This window comes from Corythoichthys intestinalis, chromosome 7 (assembly GCF_030265065.1).
Source record: "Corythoichthys intestinalis isolate RoL2023-P3 chromosome 7, ASM3026506v1, whole genome shotgun sequence".
Taxonomy (NCBI): Eukaryota; Metazoa; Chordata; class Actinopteri; order Syngnathiformes; family Syngnathidae; genus Corythoichthys; species Corythoichthys intestinalis.
Genome location: NC_080401.1, coordinates 12,643,868 through 12,658,642, shown reverse-complemented (window position 1 = coordinate 12,658,642; position 14,775 = coordinate 12,643,868). Strand labels below are relative to the sequence as shown.

Genomic DNA, 14,775 nt, shown 5'->3' with positions numbered 1-14,775 from the left:
CTCGACACCTCACTTACATCGCTCCAGTTCTTCTCTTCATTCATGTGTGCGTGCATGCCTGTGTTGATCGTGACTGTAAATGTTGTCCTGATCTGTTTTGAGTAATGTGCAATCTTCATCCCATACCTTTTATCACGTCATCTCGCCTTTACACCCAACAGTATGATAATGAACATCATCATACTTGCATGTCTGTTGCTGAACATACGCAGGTTATTTGAAGGGCTCCACCTTCAGCTGGCGTGCTTCTGTCTGACAGATGGGACTGCCATCTTGTTCTCCCCATGTGTTGTACATGTTCTCCCTTCTCACTACTTTTATTGAAATTGCTCTTTTTTTCTATGTGTGTGGGAATAACACGCTCCTCCTTCCTTCTCAATTTTAAACTTTTTTTTTTCTAGGTTATTCATGCCTAATTAGTAATAGTAATTAGTGATTAATGAATAATATTTATATTGCACCTTGAAATTGGACTTTTAAAATTCACAGATGGGCCTACAGGGCTACAGGTAACAAAGTTGAATATGTTAAAACATACTCAAATTATGCTGAGGCATTGTGTAAAATGTGTATAAAATCACAACATTGTGTTTTGTGAATCATCTCCAACCTAGTGGTATATTACTATCAGTACATGGTAACACTATTCTAACGTGGGTTCATATTACTGTCATAATTATGACATGACACCTGTCGGGAACGTGAATAAATGCTTATGACAGATGCCATTAAGTGTCATTAGCTAAATTATGTCACTCTTGATGCAAAGTTGACAGGAACAGCTGTGTCTGGACACTGCTGCTAATGTTTTCGGTTCCTTGATACTGTAGGTGATGTAATGATCAAAGTACTGGGAACAGCCTCTATTCAGATACAAGTGATACTGTTCCTGTCAAACCTGGATGAAAAGAGACATTGATTTCCTCAATGACACTAATTCACATCTTTCCTTAGCATTCATACATGTTCATGACAGGTGTCATATCATAATTATAACAGTCTTATGAACCCATATTCAAATAAAGTGTTACCCAAAACACAGACACAGACAATATATTTCATATTCAGTATGATAAACTGGATAGTTTTATGCAAATATTCATTGATTTTGAAAATGGCATATGCCAAATGTTTCCAATAATATTGCACAGTGTCATATTTCCAGAAGTATTACACCATCTCCCTTATACATAAACAGATATGTTGCACTTCATAATACGCCACACATTTATATCTGGACTACTGGCAGGCCGGTGTATTGCTTGTACCCTTTCTACAAAGCAACACTATTGTAATGTGAGGAATGTGGATTGGCATCAGGTTAATGAAATAACCAAGGAGGACTCTGAAAAAGATGTGATTTGGATGGCAGCATATGGCAGCATATGGCAGCAAACCTGTGTTTACTGTTCAGCTTTAATGATGCCTTCATAGACATGCAAATCCCCACATGACGTGGGGACAACGCACCCCTCTACCATCATAGATGCTGGCTTTTCAAACTTTGCACTGATATCAATTCGGACAGCCCCTTTACATTCAGAGGATATAACAGCCATGATTTTGTTAAAAATAATCTGTATAATAAACTAGGGCTGCAGCTATCGACTATTTTAGTAGTCGGTTAATCGATGAACTAGTTAGTTCGAGTAATCGAGTAATCGGATAAGGAACACAAAAAATTAAAATACCTGAGATGAGCCTCAAACGGGTATGTAAAAAAATTTTTTAAAATGAAGATGTATGTACAATAAAAAAACAATTGGCTAACTTACATAGCAAAAGTCCGCTAGCTTAAATGCTATAAAACACTTATGTTTTTTTTTTTTTAACAAATGGTTCGGACACATTCCCACAAAAAAACGGCTAAATATAACTAGAAACTACTTGACGAATGCATTAAAAAAACCTTAGCCCAAACAAAACCATAGCTCACGTTGGTCTTAACAGGGAGCAACTGGTTTTAGCCACGTGAAATGAGGCAGACTAGAGGGCAGTGTATCCACCCAAATCAATAAAACTAAATGCAAACACTTTCAAAACAAACCATTACATCGCCACTTTAATTACACGAATACTCGAAGCAGCAAAATTTAATTCGAATCTTATTTTCTAAGCGAATACTTGAGTTAATCAATTAATCGGTGAAGCACTATAATAAACAGTGGACTTTTCCTGAAGTGTTTCTATAGTTTGGACATTTTCGCGGCGCACGGAGTTAGGCGACGGGGACCCGGCTGCTCATCCCATTTTAACTACACTAAAATATGTTAATTCTATACCATATGTATTAGCAGTGGAACGGTTTGCGGTTCAAAGCAGAACCGTACGGTTCGCCCTGTACGGTTCATTACGCCTTTATGAATCGCGCCTTTTCGGTTTTTGCAATTTATTTATCCCGAACGCTTGTGGAATGAATTGGTCGAGCTTTGTGTGCCTGTCTGTGACGTGAAGCACAGCTGTGGAGAAATTCCCGACTCGCCGCAAGTAAATTTCCGATCGCTGTCAAGCACCTGTGTAATAGAAGCCAGATAACGGCCACTCTCGCTTACGAGCGAAGTGAAAGTGAAACAAGAAAGAAAACAAAAAGCTATGGCGAACGGAGGAGTGGCGAGACCGAATTTTGAGGAAGCACCGGGTTCTTTCAAATCTGCGGTGTGGCAACATTTCGGTTTCCCCGTGGACTACAATGCGGAGGGAGATAAAATATTGAAAAAATAAAAATAAAATTTGCAAGCATTGCTCAGCGCTTGTTCCCTATGCTAATGGAAACAGTTATAACATGACTCCGCCTTTCACCCACAGAAATCACTTTCTCAGAGCAGGACAAGCCAGAAGATGACACCAGTGAAAACACACGGCGGGCTTCATTAATTGATTTGCAACGCTTGACCCGCGTTACATTGTTCCCTCGCGGACATATTTCTCCAACAACGTAATCCCCGACATTTATGTAATGGCACGCAAAGCCATCGAAGACAATTTCGCTAAAGCACATAGTTTCACCCTGACCACTGATAGTTGGACGTCCCGTGCTACGGACTGTTACTTCCTAACTGTGATGGTCCACTATAATTCATACCTGTCAAGTTGTACGGTCTCTGCGTAATTTGTACAAGTGAGCAATGATTTTTAAATGTGTACGCCGTACGTTACGTTCAAAATCTGTAGGTTTTTCGTGCATTGTTTTTTTTCCTCCACTTTTTTCCCCCAAAATCAACTTGTAAAATCATGGTGCGCATTATAAACGGGCACATGGATGGAGACAGAAATATATATATATCTATATATAAACCGATTTTTAAAAATTTATTGACACGGCCACGTTGTGTTGAAGAAACGTAGGCGGCGATCCATTGCCCACCATTACAGTACGTGACGTCACCATTTTGTTTCGGTAATACTTCACTCTGATCGGCCGAATGATTTAGTAGTCTTTTTCTGCTTTTTTCACTCTTCATAAAGCACAGACTTTAGTTTCTTGAAATCATTTGAGTCAATGTTTATTGTAGCTTCGCAACTCCATAACAAACGTAACAACACAGACTTCCTGTGTGTGTCCGTCAACTAAATCTGTCCCTCGGGAAACTCAAACCCAAATAACAATAGTTCCTATTGTTGCTGTCGTGTCGACAGCGATGAGCTCTCTCGGAATTCCGATTTACGTTCTCACTTTCATTTTACCGTATCAATCCATGGAAGAAACATTTATTCATCACGATGAAACGAGCAAGTTATACAGCAGCCTCTAAAAGAAAAGTAGCATCTGTTTTGTTTTCTCCTAGATTCTGGTAAGTTGGAGAAGTTGTCAAATCATATTATTACTATAAATATTGTCAGTTTATGGTAATGTTTTGAACTACCAATATGCTATGCTTGTGCTGTGTTTCACCTGTCGGTAAAATGACATTTCTGTATCTGTACACGAGCTCTGTTTTCTTGTATTCTTCTATTTATTGGTGCTAAAATTAGGGTGCGCGTTATAAACGGGTACAATAATTTTCCTTAGATTTTACAAGTAAATTTGGGTTGCGCAATACACACGGGTGCGCCTTATATTCGGGAAATTACGGTAATGCAAAAACGGGAGCAATTTTATCAACTTTAACGGTTGATTCAAAACATTAAATGACGTCCAAACATAGCAAAGGTTACTATGTTTGTTTTTTTGTTTGTTTTTTCCAAATGGAAAAAAAAAAAAAAAAAAAGGTAACACCAGTTACTTTGCCAAGTAACTTTTTTACTACTGTGTGTCTATTTCAGTAGTCAGTCACTACACTAGCCCAAGAGCTAAGAGTCATTTTAACAGTCGAAAATGTTTACATTTTAAGTGTTTATTTCATTTTCTTAAAAGCAAAATAAAGGCAGTTTTTAAGGGAAAAAAATGCAAAACGCAAACCGAAACCGTGATCCAAAAACCGAAGTTCAAACCGAACCGTGGGCTAACTGAACCGCTGCACCCCTAATATGTATGTACATCATTGACTAAACAGTTCCCAATCTTTGCACATTTTCAGCAGTTGTCTTGAACCATGCGCTGTGTATTTTAGAAATAAATCTCAATTTACTTCTCAGGGTATTCAATAGTGAAATCTTTGCACATTTTCAGCTGTTGTCTTGAACCATGCACTGTGTATTTTAGAAATAAATCTCAATTTAGCTCTCAGGATATTCAATAGTGAAAACATTTAGGGAAAATAAGGAATAAAGAATTAATGACACGTTTAATTACCAAGCGAAATACATTATGTACTGTATTCATATAAAACTGTCACTCCTAGACGCACATATATTTCACCATTTGCATTGCACTTTTCATTAACGAAGACGCTGCAAAAGACACACTCGTGTGTGCAAAATTACACAGTGCTGATATTTATATCTTAGGAAGAATCTCCAGAAGTTCCATTTGATGGCGAGGTGTGGCCTTACCCAGAGGGGGAGAGTTTGAATGAAGTAGCCTCACCATTCTCTACCCTCTATTCTAAAACCCATGCCTGCTACCAGGTAAACCTGCCTGCATGAGTTTAACATCACACTATATTTTATCATTCTGTACTATTGCTGTTTTTGTCCTTTTTAGTTCACAAGCGTTCTGATTATTATTTTTTCATCTTTGTAGGGTTCCTAAAGAACAGGTCTGGCAATGTTTAGATTTTGCTGAGTCAGGTTTTAGTTGTAGTAGCGCGTACTTAACAATTGGAGGCAGCAGAGGTCTAAGCGCAAACATTAGATCAGTGTACAGCTGTATATGAATGTCCTCATATGAAAGCAACGTTTTTCATATAAGCATATCCTGTTCCAAGTTTGGGGGGAAATAAATAAATAAATAAATGGAACCATCTCTTTAATTTAGGGGGAGTTGTGGGCTGAACAGACCAACAGTAACATGACTTTCATGTTAAGACAGAGCCTTTGTGATTTTCTTAAATTTATCTAATTTATTACTAAACTAAAATCCCCCATGAACTAATTCATCTCAAAGTCTGTATATTTCTGTTTCCATTGACCTACCTGACTTTGCACTACCTGGGCAAAAGCAGGGGCCTTAGCAAGAGTTTGAACCTAAAACTTTCTTGCTCGGAAACAGTCGTGGTTCTGTACAATGCATCCTTCTCCTGCAACAGGAGGAAATTCACACCTCGGTTGTAGGGTATGTTTTATATTTTATTTTAATATTATGTGCTGCTTACCACACATAACCTGGGGAGTGGTGTGGCTCAGTGGTCCCTGAGTTCAATTCTCCGCTCTGATGAACTCTTTTAAGTATCCTTGAGCAAGATACTGAACCCCATGTTGCTCCTTCTGCGTCACCACTCACAGTAGGTGGATGACGATGAGGTGTAAAGCGCTTTGAGGGCCTTGAAAAGTGCAAAGGCGCTATACAAGTATAACACCATTTACCAACCTAGTAATTATGCATATATGCAAGCAAGGCTAGATGCCTGTGTGAAACAGACTCGCTCTCCTCAATAGTGGCCAGACAGTAGACTAGTATGAAGATCTAATAAATATTGTCACTATATATAGGGATAGTAGTGTTGCTTGATTGTTTATTTTAATTTTTTTTTGTGTCTCCATCACATATGCAATAAGAAAGGTCATTAGGATAATGTGGATTATTAGGGTAGAAGGAGAATCTGAGAGGACGAAGGAGTAGAAGGAGATGGGATAACAAGACCGAGGGCTATTGCTGAATGTCAATCACCCGAGTACGCTGAATAACACTTATTTTCTATTACTATGGTATTACAAGTCAGGAGTCAGAAATATTCCTTTTTGTTGAACAATTAATGTCCCACTTGCAAGTGAGACTCTTTACAATTTTTGCCTGACCTACAGTATCTGAAGGTTTTATGTGTGTACCATATAGATGTACTCTGACTGTAGATATACAGTATGAAATATCACTGGATTGATTCTAAAATACAGGGCTTCTCAAATAATTAGACTGTAATCAGAAAGTTGTTTTTATTTTAGTTTTCTATCTGTAGGTACTTAAAAAAATGTTTTTTTTTACATTATAGTAGTCTGTAATCACCGTTGGGTTTGCTAAGCTTTTGATGTACATAACTAATGTCAATTTTTTTATCATTCTGTGAATTGAAAATGTGAAGTCAGTGTCTGTCCCTCTCCGTTACCTATAGAGCACAACCTACTGTACATTCCCTTTTAACAAGGAAAGACTGCCATAGCTCACTTACCAGAATCGAGCGTAGACTAATGGAAGAGCTGGAAAACAGCCAAAATTGTTAGGAACCAATACCAGAGATCTGACTGGTGTTTAGAAAAGGCTACTTATGCTACTTCTAAGGGGCTGTTTACATGGTGACTCTCCGAGAATACGAAAAATGTCATTGTTGTGAATTCCCTGCTGTGAGGGCTGGACAACGAGCTGCCTCGCTTTGGGACAATTGTGTTGCTGCGCATGCGTATAATATTCTCAAAAGAACCGCGGTTGAGGGAAGAAGTTCGTCCTCGGCCGAGTATTAATGTGCCTGCATTCGCATAAATAACCGTGTGCGTCGGTGATAAGTAAGTTGTAATGTTCGCCACGTACACTGAAGTCATATATGTGATACTTGTGTTACTAGTTTATATTGTAGCTTGTTGCACGTTATCTCCGCTGGTAGCACCCCGCTGCTAACGTAGCATTCTAATTCTCACGTTGCGCCAGCGCGTTGTAATATATGTACAAAGTTAGACTGTATTGGATCTCTAAGTGTGCATTCAGAGTTTGATCCCATTCAATGTTCATATTTGAGATCGCTGTCAATTGTGGTCGTAGGTGACCGATTGATTTAGCTACCGAGTGCATAGCCTGCAGCTATAGCAGCTCTCTTGTTTGTAGGACTGGTCATTTATTATCGATGGTTCATTGCTTGTCCAATGCGGACATCTAGTGGTCATTTTGGTGTAACGCCTAGTTTATTTCCGCTGGAATTCATTCAATTCATTGTATTGTGAACTTTACAGGTTTATTTCACCATTATAAGTTTATTGATGTTTTTCTTAATATATTTCTTTCAGATACACAAACCACACACTCACATTAATGTCCAGATGCAATCAAAGGCACAATGGATGCAAACAACTGTAAATAAAGTTCATCAAACCAATAGAAGTTGCTGCATCTTCTCTTACCGGAGGATTAGGTCAATTATATACAGCCGGCACATTTGTCACCGAACTCCAATTCCTTACAAGTGGTCCTTCGAGCCCGGATCCTGTTTATAATTGCACTATGGCAACTTCTAGCAACTATGGAGAAGAACAACCTGCAGTTGTATCTCGTCCAATTCGGCCTCATCAACTTCCCAGACACCTACACGACTTTGTAATAGACAGCCCATCCTATCTGACCCGACGAGAGTCACCCCAGGTAATGGAGGTTGAACAAGAGGAATTTGCAGAAGATGCTTCGCTGATTGGGACAGAAGCATTGAGGCTGGAAGGGATGGAAGCACGTATGAGAGACATCGCTCGGCAAATGAGACAGCTACAGTCAGCCATGGACAGTGTCAAAGGTCAAACTCACCCTCCACGAAATCAGTTCGACTCATCATATCCTCGTCGGATTTCTAGCCTTCCTCACATTAATGGGACCACCAGAACATCCCCACTTATGGATAATCAGATGAGTTCGACATCAGCTGATGGAGGACATCGTCATCTACTAGACAACTACGAGCTTGGCCCGCCGACAACACAGTCCACACATCAGCAAGAAATCAGCTCAACGACTAAAACTGTCCGAGCTCTGCAGCCATCAGTTCAGGTAGCAGCACCTACGCTGGATCTCGGTGATCTCACTCGTCATTCAGCTGCTCTAACCGGATCAAGGCCGGAGTCTTCACAGCCATATTTAACGCAGTCTACTCATCACACCCCACTTCCTCAGAGAGTATTAACACCACCTCTACCCGTAATGCATACTGACCAGCATGTTCAGCCAATTCATCACCCAGCTCAACCAATAATAAACCGGCCTGTAGCTCCACTAACAAGGCCACCTACTCTGTATACTGCTCAGCCTGCATCTCCGCAGCCTCAAGGCACACTACAGCCATTTACCCAACAGCCGAATTATCCTCAACACGTCCAGCAGCAGATAACTTACTCACCTGGGCCGCAATTAGGATTCCAACCTCCTCCAAGACAAGTCTTCAGCACCATTCCTCAGCATCAGCCAGCGACTGATCCAGCATCTTATTCATTTCCACAAGCTGGATATCCCCCTGCTGGTCAACCACAGTTATACCAGCCTGCCTCTCAACCAGCTGCCTATTATTACCCACAGGTTGCGCCCTCTGCTGCTCAACCTACTACAGCTGCAAATAATTCCCCCTACAACAATCCTGCAACACTCAGCATGACAGAAATGGCTATTGCAGCTTCATACGGTATTCCTAAACCCAAGCTGCCATTTTTCAGTTCCGGACGGGAGAGTGACTTTATTATGCTGAAAAAAGGGCTGGATAGCTTACTTAGTCCACATAGACACCTAACTGAAGACTATAAATATCAAGTTTTACTTGATCACCTCAAACTGCCTAGTGCGTATCAAATAGCAAAGAGGTACATCCATGATCCTACACCGTACAGTAGTGCAATGGACGCTCTACAGCAACGTTATGGGCAGCCAAGACAGTTGATCCAGGGAGAACTAAAAGCCATATTGAACTCCCCACCGGTGAAACCTGGAGATTTCAAGGCTTTTGAGGACTTCTCCTCAGCTGTAAATACACTGGTGGGAATGCTAAGTCGCATGCATGGTCCCGCTCAGTCTGAGCTGCAGTGCGGTTCCCACGTTGACACTCTCCTAGCTAAACTGCCTGCTAACTACAGAGATAGCTTTGCCGAATACTGCATTAAAAGAGGGATCATCCGCAGTGGAAGCGACCAAACATACACACTACCTGACCTCGCTGAATGGCTCGATATGAAGGTTCAGGTGCTCCAGGTGTCACGACGTGCTGCAGACACCAACTCAGCCGAGTTCAGTCACACTACACAGAAAGAGACTAAAGCAGTTAAATCACAGTGGAGCAAACCAGCTTCAGTCTACTTCAGCAGTGACTCGTCAACAGTCAAGCAACAACAGCCCTCTTCACAGAGACAGCAGACGTACTCCCAACCAGGATCAAAGAAAGATCAGCCTACAGGCAAGAAAAGAGAGCGCTTCACGCCGTATTGTCCATATTGCACGACCACCCAGGATCATTACCTCAACGGTTGTCCTGAGTTTGAGAAAATCACTACAGCAGAGAAAGCAGCTTGGATTAAGGACAAAGGTAAATGCTGGCGATGTGGGCGTGGCCACTCACCTGAAAGTTGTACTCTAAAGAAACTGTGTTCCACGTGCAACAAACAACACCTGCTGATACTTCATGACGTCGTGGCTCAAGACCCACAGCTAAACATCCTCACTGTTAGCACTCCCACCAACGCAGTGTACCTGGATCATGCCAGCCACTCAGGACGTGTTCTTCTGAAGGTGGTACCAGTGCTGCTTCGCCACGGTAAACGAACACTGAACACGTATGCTGTGTTAGACGACGGCTCCGAGCGCACAGTGATTCTAGCTGCAGCAGCCAAACATCTTGGGTTACGTGGAGAAGAGGAGTCTCTCCAGCTAAAGACCATCAGGCAGGACGTCTTGAAGCTCCAAGGAATGATGGTGTCATTTGAAGTATCTGCCAACACACAGCCACGCGTCTATCAACTCATCAGCCAAGCCTTCACTGCATCTGAGCTCCAGCTAGCAGAGCAGTCATGTCCAGGAAACAAGTTGTCAAGGAAATACAACCACCTGAAAGGGGTTCCTCTACACACGTTCACCAAAGTGCAGCCCATGGTACTAATCGGGTCCGACCACCCTCATTTAATAACTCCAATTCAACCAGTACGTGCAGGTCCTCTCGGAGCACCAGTAGCTATTTGCACTCGGCTCGGCTGGGCAATACAGGGACCCACTAACTTTCTTCAGCATTCACCTGGTGAGAGCTCTTTCCTTCACCTGTCGGTTGAGGCACCATGCCCTGACATACATAGGGATGTTCAGCGACTGTGGCAGCTCGACATTTTGCCATACAAAACCGAAAAGGAGGTGACACGATCCAAGCAGGACAAAACAGCCCTCACCATGCTGGACGAGAGAAGCATCAGTGTAACAGTGGAAGGCGTCTCAAGGTACGCAACGCCTCTCCTTCGAAAGAAGAAGATAGCTCTACCACGTGCATCACCTTCTGCTGTGATGCCTCTCCTGCGTGCTACAGAGCGGCGCCTAGCTACTAACCCTGAACTTGCAAAGATCTACAATCAAGAAATACACAAGCTGGTAGAAGCTGGGTATGTAGCGCAGATCACCAGTGAGGAAGCCACCAGATCTGTGGAATCCTGGTATATCCCACATCACTTAGTATACCACAACCAAAAGGCAAGAGTGGTATTCAACTGCTCCTTTCGCTACCAAGATGTTGCCCTGAATGACGACCTGCTACCAGGACCCTCTCTCGGACCTTCTCTGTTGGGAGTTCTACTTCGGTTTCGAGAACATACGGTTGCAATCAGTGGAGACATAAGAGCTATGTTTCACCAGGTCAGACTGCTCCCAGAGGATCGTCCACTCGTCCGCTTCATCTGGCGTGATATGGACAGAGACAGACCACCTGACATCTACGAGTGGCACGTTCTGCCATTTGGCACAGTGTGCAGTCCTTGCTGTGCAATATACGCTCTACAGCGCCACGTTCGAGAGCACCAGAATGAAGATGATGACATGCTGGAGACGGTAACCACTTCATTCTATGTGGATAACTGTCTGAAATCTCTCCGATCGCCACGACAAGCTAAAGATCTCCTGGACCGCCTGCGTGCATTCCTGGCCAAGGGTGGATTCGAGCTCAGACAGTGGGCATCCAACAAGACTGAGGTAATATCTCACCTTCCAACCACTGCACGATCAGCAATATCTGAACTGTGGCTAACTGCTGAAGGAGCTGAGCCCAAAGAGTCCACACTTGGACTGATATGGCACTGTGTGACGGACACACTAGGTTACAAATGTCAGCTTGCTGCACCCAAACCGCCTACTTTGCGGAATGTTTACAGAGTGCTTGCCTCACAATATGACCCTCTTGGCTACATCACCCCCTTCACCACCAGAGCCAAAGTCCTGGTCCAGGCTCTTTGGGCTACAGAACGACAGTGGGATGAGCCAATCGCCAATGAGCTACTTCCAGTATGGCAGGCATGGGAAGACGAGCTCCCTCAGCTGCAAAACATCGTCTTCCCAAGGTGTTACGTCCCAGAATCTGCTGACAACGACTCAGCAGTGAAGCAGATTCACATCTTCTGCGACGCCTCCGAGAAGGCCTACGGCTCAGTGGCCTACTTGCGATCTGAGGATGCAGAGGGACGTATCACTGTGTCATTTATTATGGCCAGGTCACGTGTCGCACCCAAACGACAACAGACGATGCCCCGACTGGAATTATGTGCTGCAGTCACAGGGGCTCAACTGGCCAATGTTCTTCAGACGGAGTTAACTTCGCCCATTCAATCTGTGGTGATGTGGTCTGATTCAACAACTGTACTGAGCTGGATACAGTCAGAGTCCAATCAGTACAAGGTATTTGTTGGTACAAGAGTGACTGAAATACTCGACTTTACCACCCCAGAATCATGGAGGTATGTTAACACAGACCTGAACCCCGCTGACGATATCACACGCGGCAAGACCCTCCTCGAGCTATCCCAGCCTAACCGTTGGAGTCAAGGGCCTACGTTCCTGTACCAGTCCTCAGATCACTGGCCAGTGAACCACTCAGTGAGTAATGAAGGTCATGACGAGTTAAAATCTCAAGCTTTCTGTGGTCACATATCTATCACCAGCACAGAGGCACCTGATCCTGTTCAGTATAATACATGGGATGAACTGCTACAAGCAACCCATCGGTCCTTACATGGGGCGGCAGGTCCTTCCATGTCAGCTGCCGATCGTATTGAAATGGAGACAACGCAGCTGAGAAGGATACAAGCTGACAGCTTCCCCGAGGAACTGAAGGCACTCAAGCAGGGGAAACCAGTACATTCTAACAGCCGTTTAAGTGCTCTTAGCCCTGAATACGATCAAGTGTTGGGCCTCATTCGAGTTGGTGGTAGACTACGCAGATTGGAGGACATTCCAGAAGACAGTCTTCATCCTGTTGTCCTTAGCCCAGATCACCCGATCACACAGCTCTTGGTGAAGGACTACGACCAGCGTCTACACCATGCTGGCTCAGAGAGGGTTTTCGCTGAGATCCGGAGAAATTTCTGGATATTACGTGGGCGACAGGTAATCAGGAAACATCAGAAACATTGTGCTGAGTGTCGTAAATGGCGTAGCACCCCTGTTGCACCGATGATGGCAGACCTGCCGGCTGCTCGGCTCCGGATCAACAAACCCCCGTTCTGGTCCACCGGAGTTGACTGTTTTGGTCCCTATACAGTGAAAGTCGGAAGAAGACATGAGAAACGGTGGGGCATCATATTCAAGTGTCTTACTTCCAGATGTGTTCACCTTGATCTGCTGCCACACTTGGACACAGACTCATTCTTGATGGCTTTGCGGCGTTTCATTTCACGACGTGGCAAGCCATATGAGATTCTATGTGACAGAGGGACAAACTTCCGAGGTGGGGAGCGTGAGCTCAAGGAATCTTTGGAAGATCTCGAGCCATCACTGAGACAACAGCTGGTAAGCCAAAGTATCACTTTCAAGTTCAATCCTCCCCTCGCTCCTCATTTTGGTGGTGCGTGGGAGAGGGAAGTAAGATCAGTCAAAGCCTCCCTTCAAGTTGTACTGCGGGAGCAAGTTGTATCTGAGGAGGTGTTGTCAACCGTCCTGGTTGAAGTGGAGGGTATACTCAACTCGAAACCACTCGGCTACTCCTCTTCTGACTTGGCTGACCCTGATCCTGTAACACCTAACTTGCTGTTGATGGGGCGGCACGACGCATCGCTTCCTCAAGCAGCATACGGCTCCAGTGAACTTCTGGGGCGCCGACGTTGGAAGCACAGCCAGGTCTTGGCGGACCAGTTCTGGAGCCAATTCACCCGCAAGTACCTTCCTGACCTTCAGCGACGCCAGAAGTGGAAAAAACCAACCGTGGCTCTTGCTACGGATCAAGTGGCCATGGTAGTGGATTCTCAGCTTCCTAGAGCACTCTGGCCTATCGGGAAGGTCGTCAAAGTTCACCCCAGTCAAGACGGGACAGTTCGTACAGCAGACATTGACATTAAGGGAACAGTCTACACTCGTCCAGTTACCAAGTTGGTACTGCTTCCAGAGATGCCTAATGACCGGGACATTGGAGTCCCCTAATCACAGCAAGTACTTGTACCTTTTTACACATTCAGGAATGAATGTGGGGGCGGCTGTTGTGAATTCCCTGCTGTGAGGGCTGGACAACGAGCTGCCTCGCTTTGGGACAATTGTGTTGCTGCGCATGCGTATAATATTCTCAAAAGAACCGCGGTTGAGGGAAGAAGTTCGTCCTCGGCCGAGTATTAATGTGCCTGCATTCGCATAAATAACCGTGTGCGTCGGTGATAAGTAAGTTGTAATGTTCGCCACGTACACTGAAGTCATATATGTGATACTTGTGTTACTAGTTTATATTGTAGCTTGTTGCACGTTATCTCCGCTGGTAGCACCCCGCTGCTAACGTAGCATTCTAATTCTCACGTTGCGCCAGCGCGTTGTAATATATGTACAAAGTTAGACTGTATTGGATCTCTAAGTGTGCATTCAGAGTTTGATCCCATTCAATGTTCATATTTGAGATCGCTGTCAATTGTGGTCGTAGGTGACCGATTGATTTAGCTACCGAGTGCATAGCCTGCAGCTATAGCAGCTCTCTTGTTTGTAGGACTGGTCATTTATTATCGATGGTTCATTGCTTGTCCAATGCGGACATCTAGTGGTCATTTTGGTGTAACGCCTAGTTTATTTCCGCTGGAATTCATTCAATTCATTGTATTGTGAACTTTACAGGTTTATTTCACCATTATAAGTTTATTGATGTTTTTCTTAATATATTTCTTTCAGATACACAAACCACACACTCACATTAATGTCCAGATGCAATCAAAGGCACAATGGATGCAAACAACTGTAAATAAAGTTCATCAAACCAATAGAAGTTGCTGCATCTTCTCTTACCGGAGGATTAGGTCAATTATATACAGCCGGCACATTTGTCACCGAACTCCAATTCCTTACAGTCA

The 14,775-nt window shown here is 43.6% G+C and overlaps 2 protein-coding genes across 10 annotated transcripts in view; both read left to right on the top strand.

The window, feature by feature from the left end:
- LOC130919428 (discs large homolog 1-like protein) overlaps nucleotides 1–14,775 on the top strand; it is a 249,323-nt gene that overhangs the window by 51,533 nt on the left and 183,015 nt on the right. For 5 of the 8 annotated variants that reach the window (XM_057842131.1, XM_057842130.1, XM_057842132.1 and 2 more), the window contains one exon: nucleotides 4,888–5,007. The exons of the other annotated variants lie outside the window; for them this stretch is intronic. In XM_057842131.1, coding sequence (XP_057698114.1) covers nucleotides 4,888–5,007 — 120 coding nt within the window. The remainder of the gene's footprint in view (nucleotides 1–4,887; nucleotides 5,008–14,775) is intronic. 8 annotated transcript variants of the gene reach the window in all.
- On the top strand, nucleotides 6,956–14,722 carry LOC130919427 (uncharacterized). Of its 2 annotated transcripts, XR_009063959.1 has the most exons (3): nucleotides 6,956–7,035; nucleotides 7,531–14,101; nucleotides 14,597–14,722. XR_009063959.1 is itself a non-coding variant. In XM_057842129.1 (2 exons), the coding sequence occupies exon 2, from the start codon at nucleotides 7,745–7,747 to the stop codon at nucleotides 13,868–13,870; it is 6,126 nt and encodes a 2,041-aa protein (XP_057698112.1). In that variant the 5' UTR covers nucleotides 6,956–7,035; nucleotides 7,531–7,744; the 3' UTR covers nucleotides 13,871–14,695. The 2 variants fall into 2 exon arrangements, 1 of the variants encoding a protein (XP_057698112.1); XM_057842129.1 differs by having other exon boundaries at nucleotides 7,531–14,695.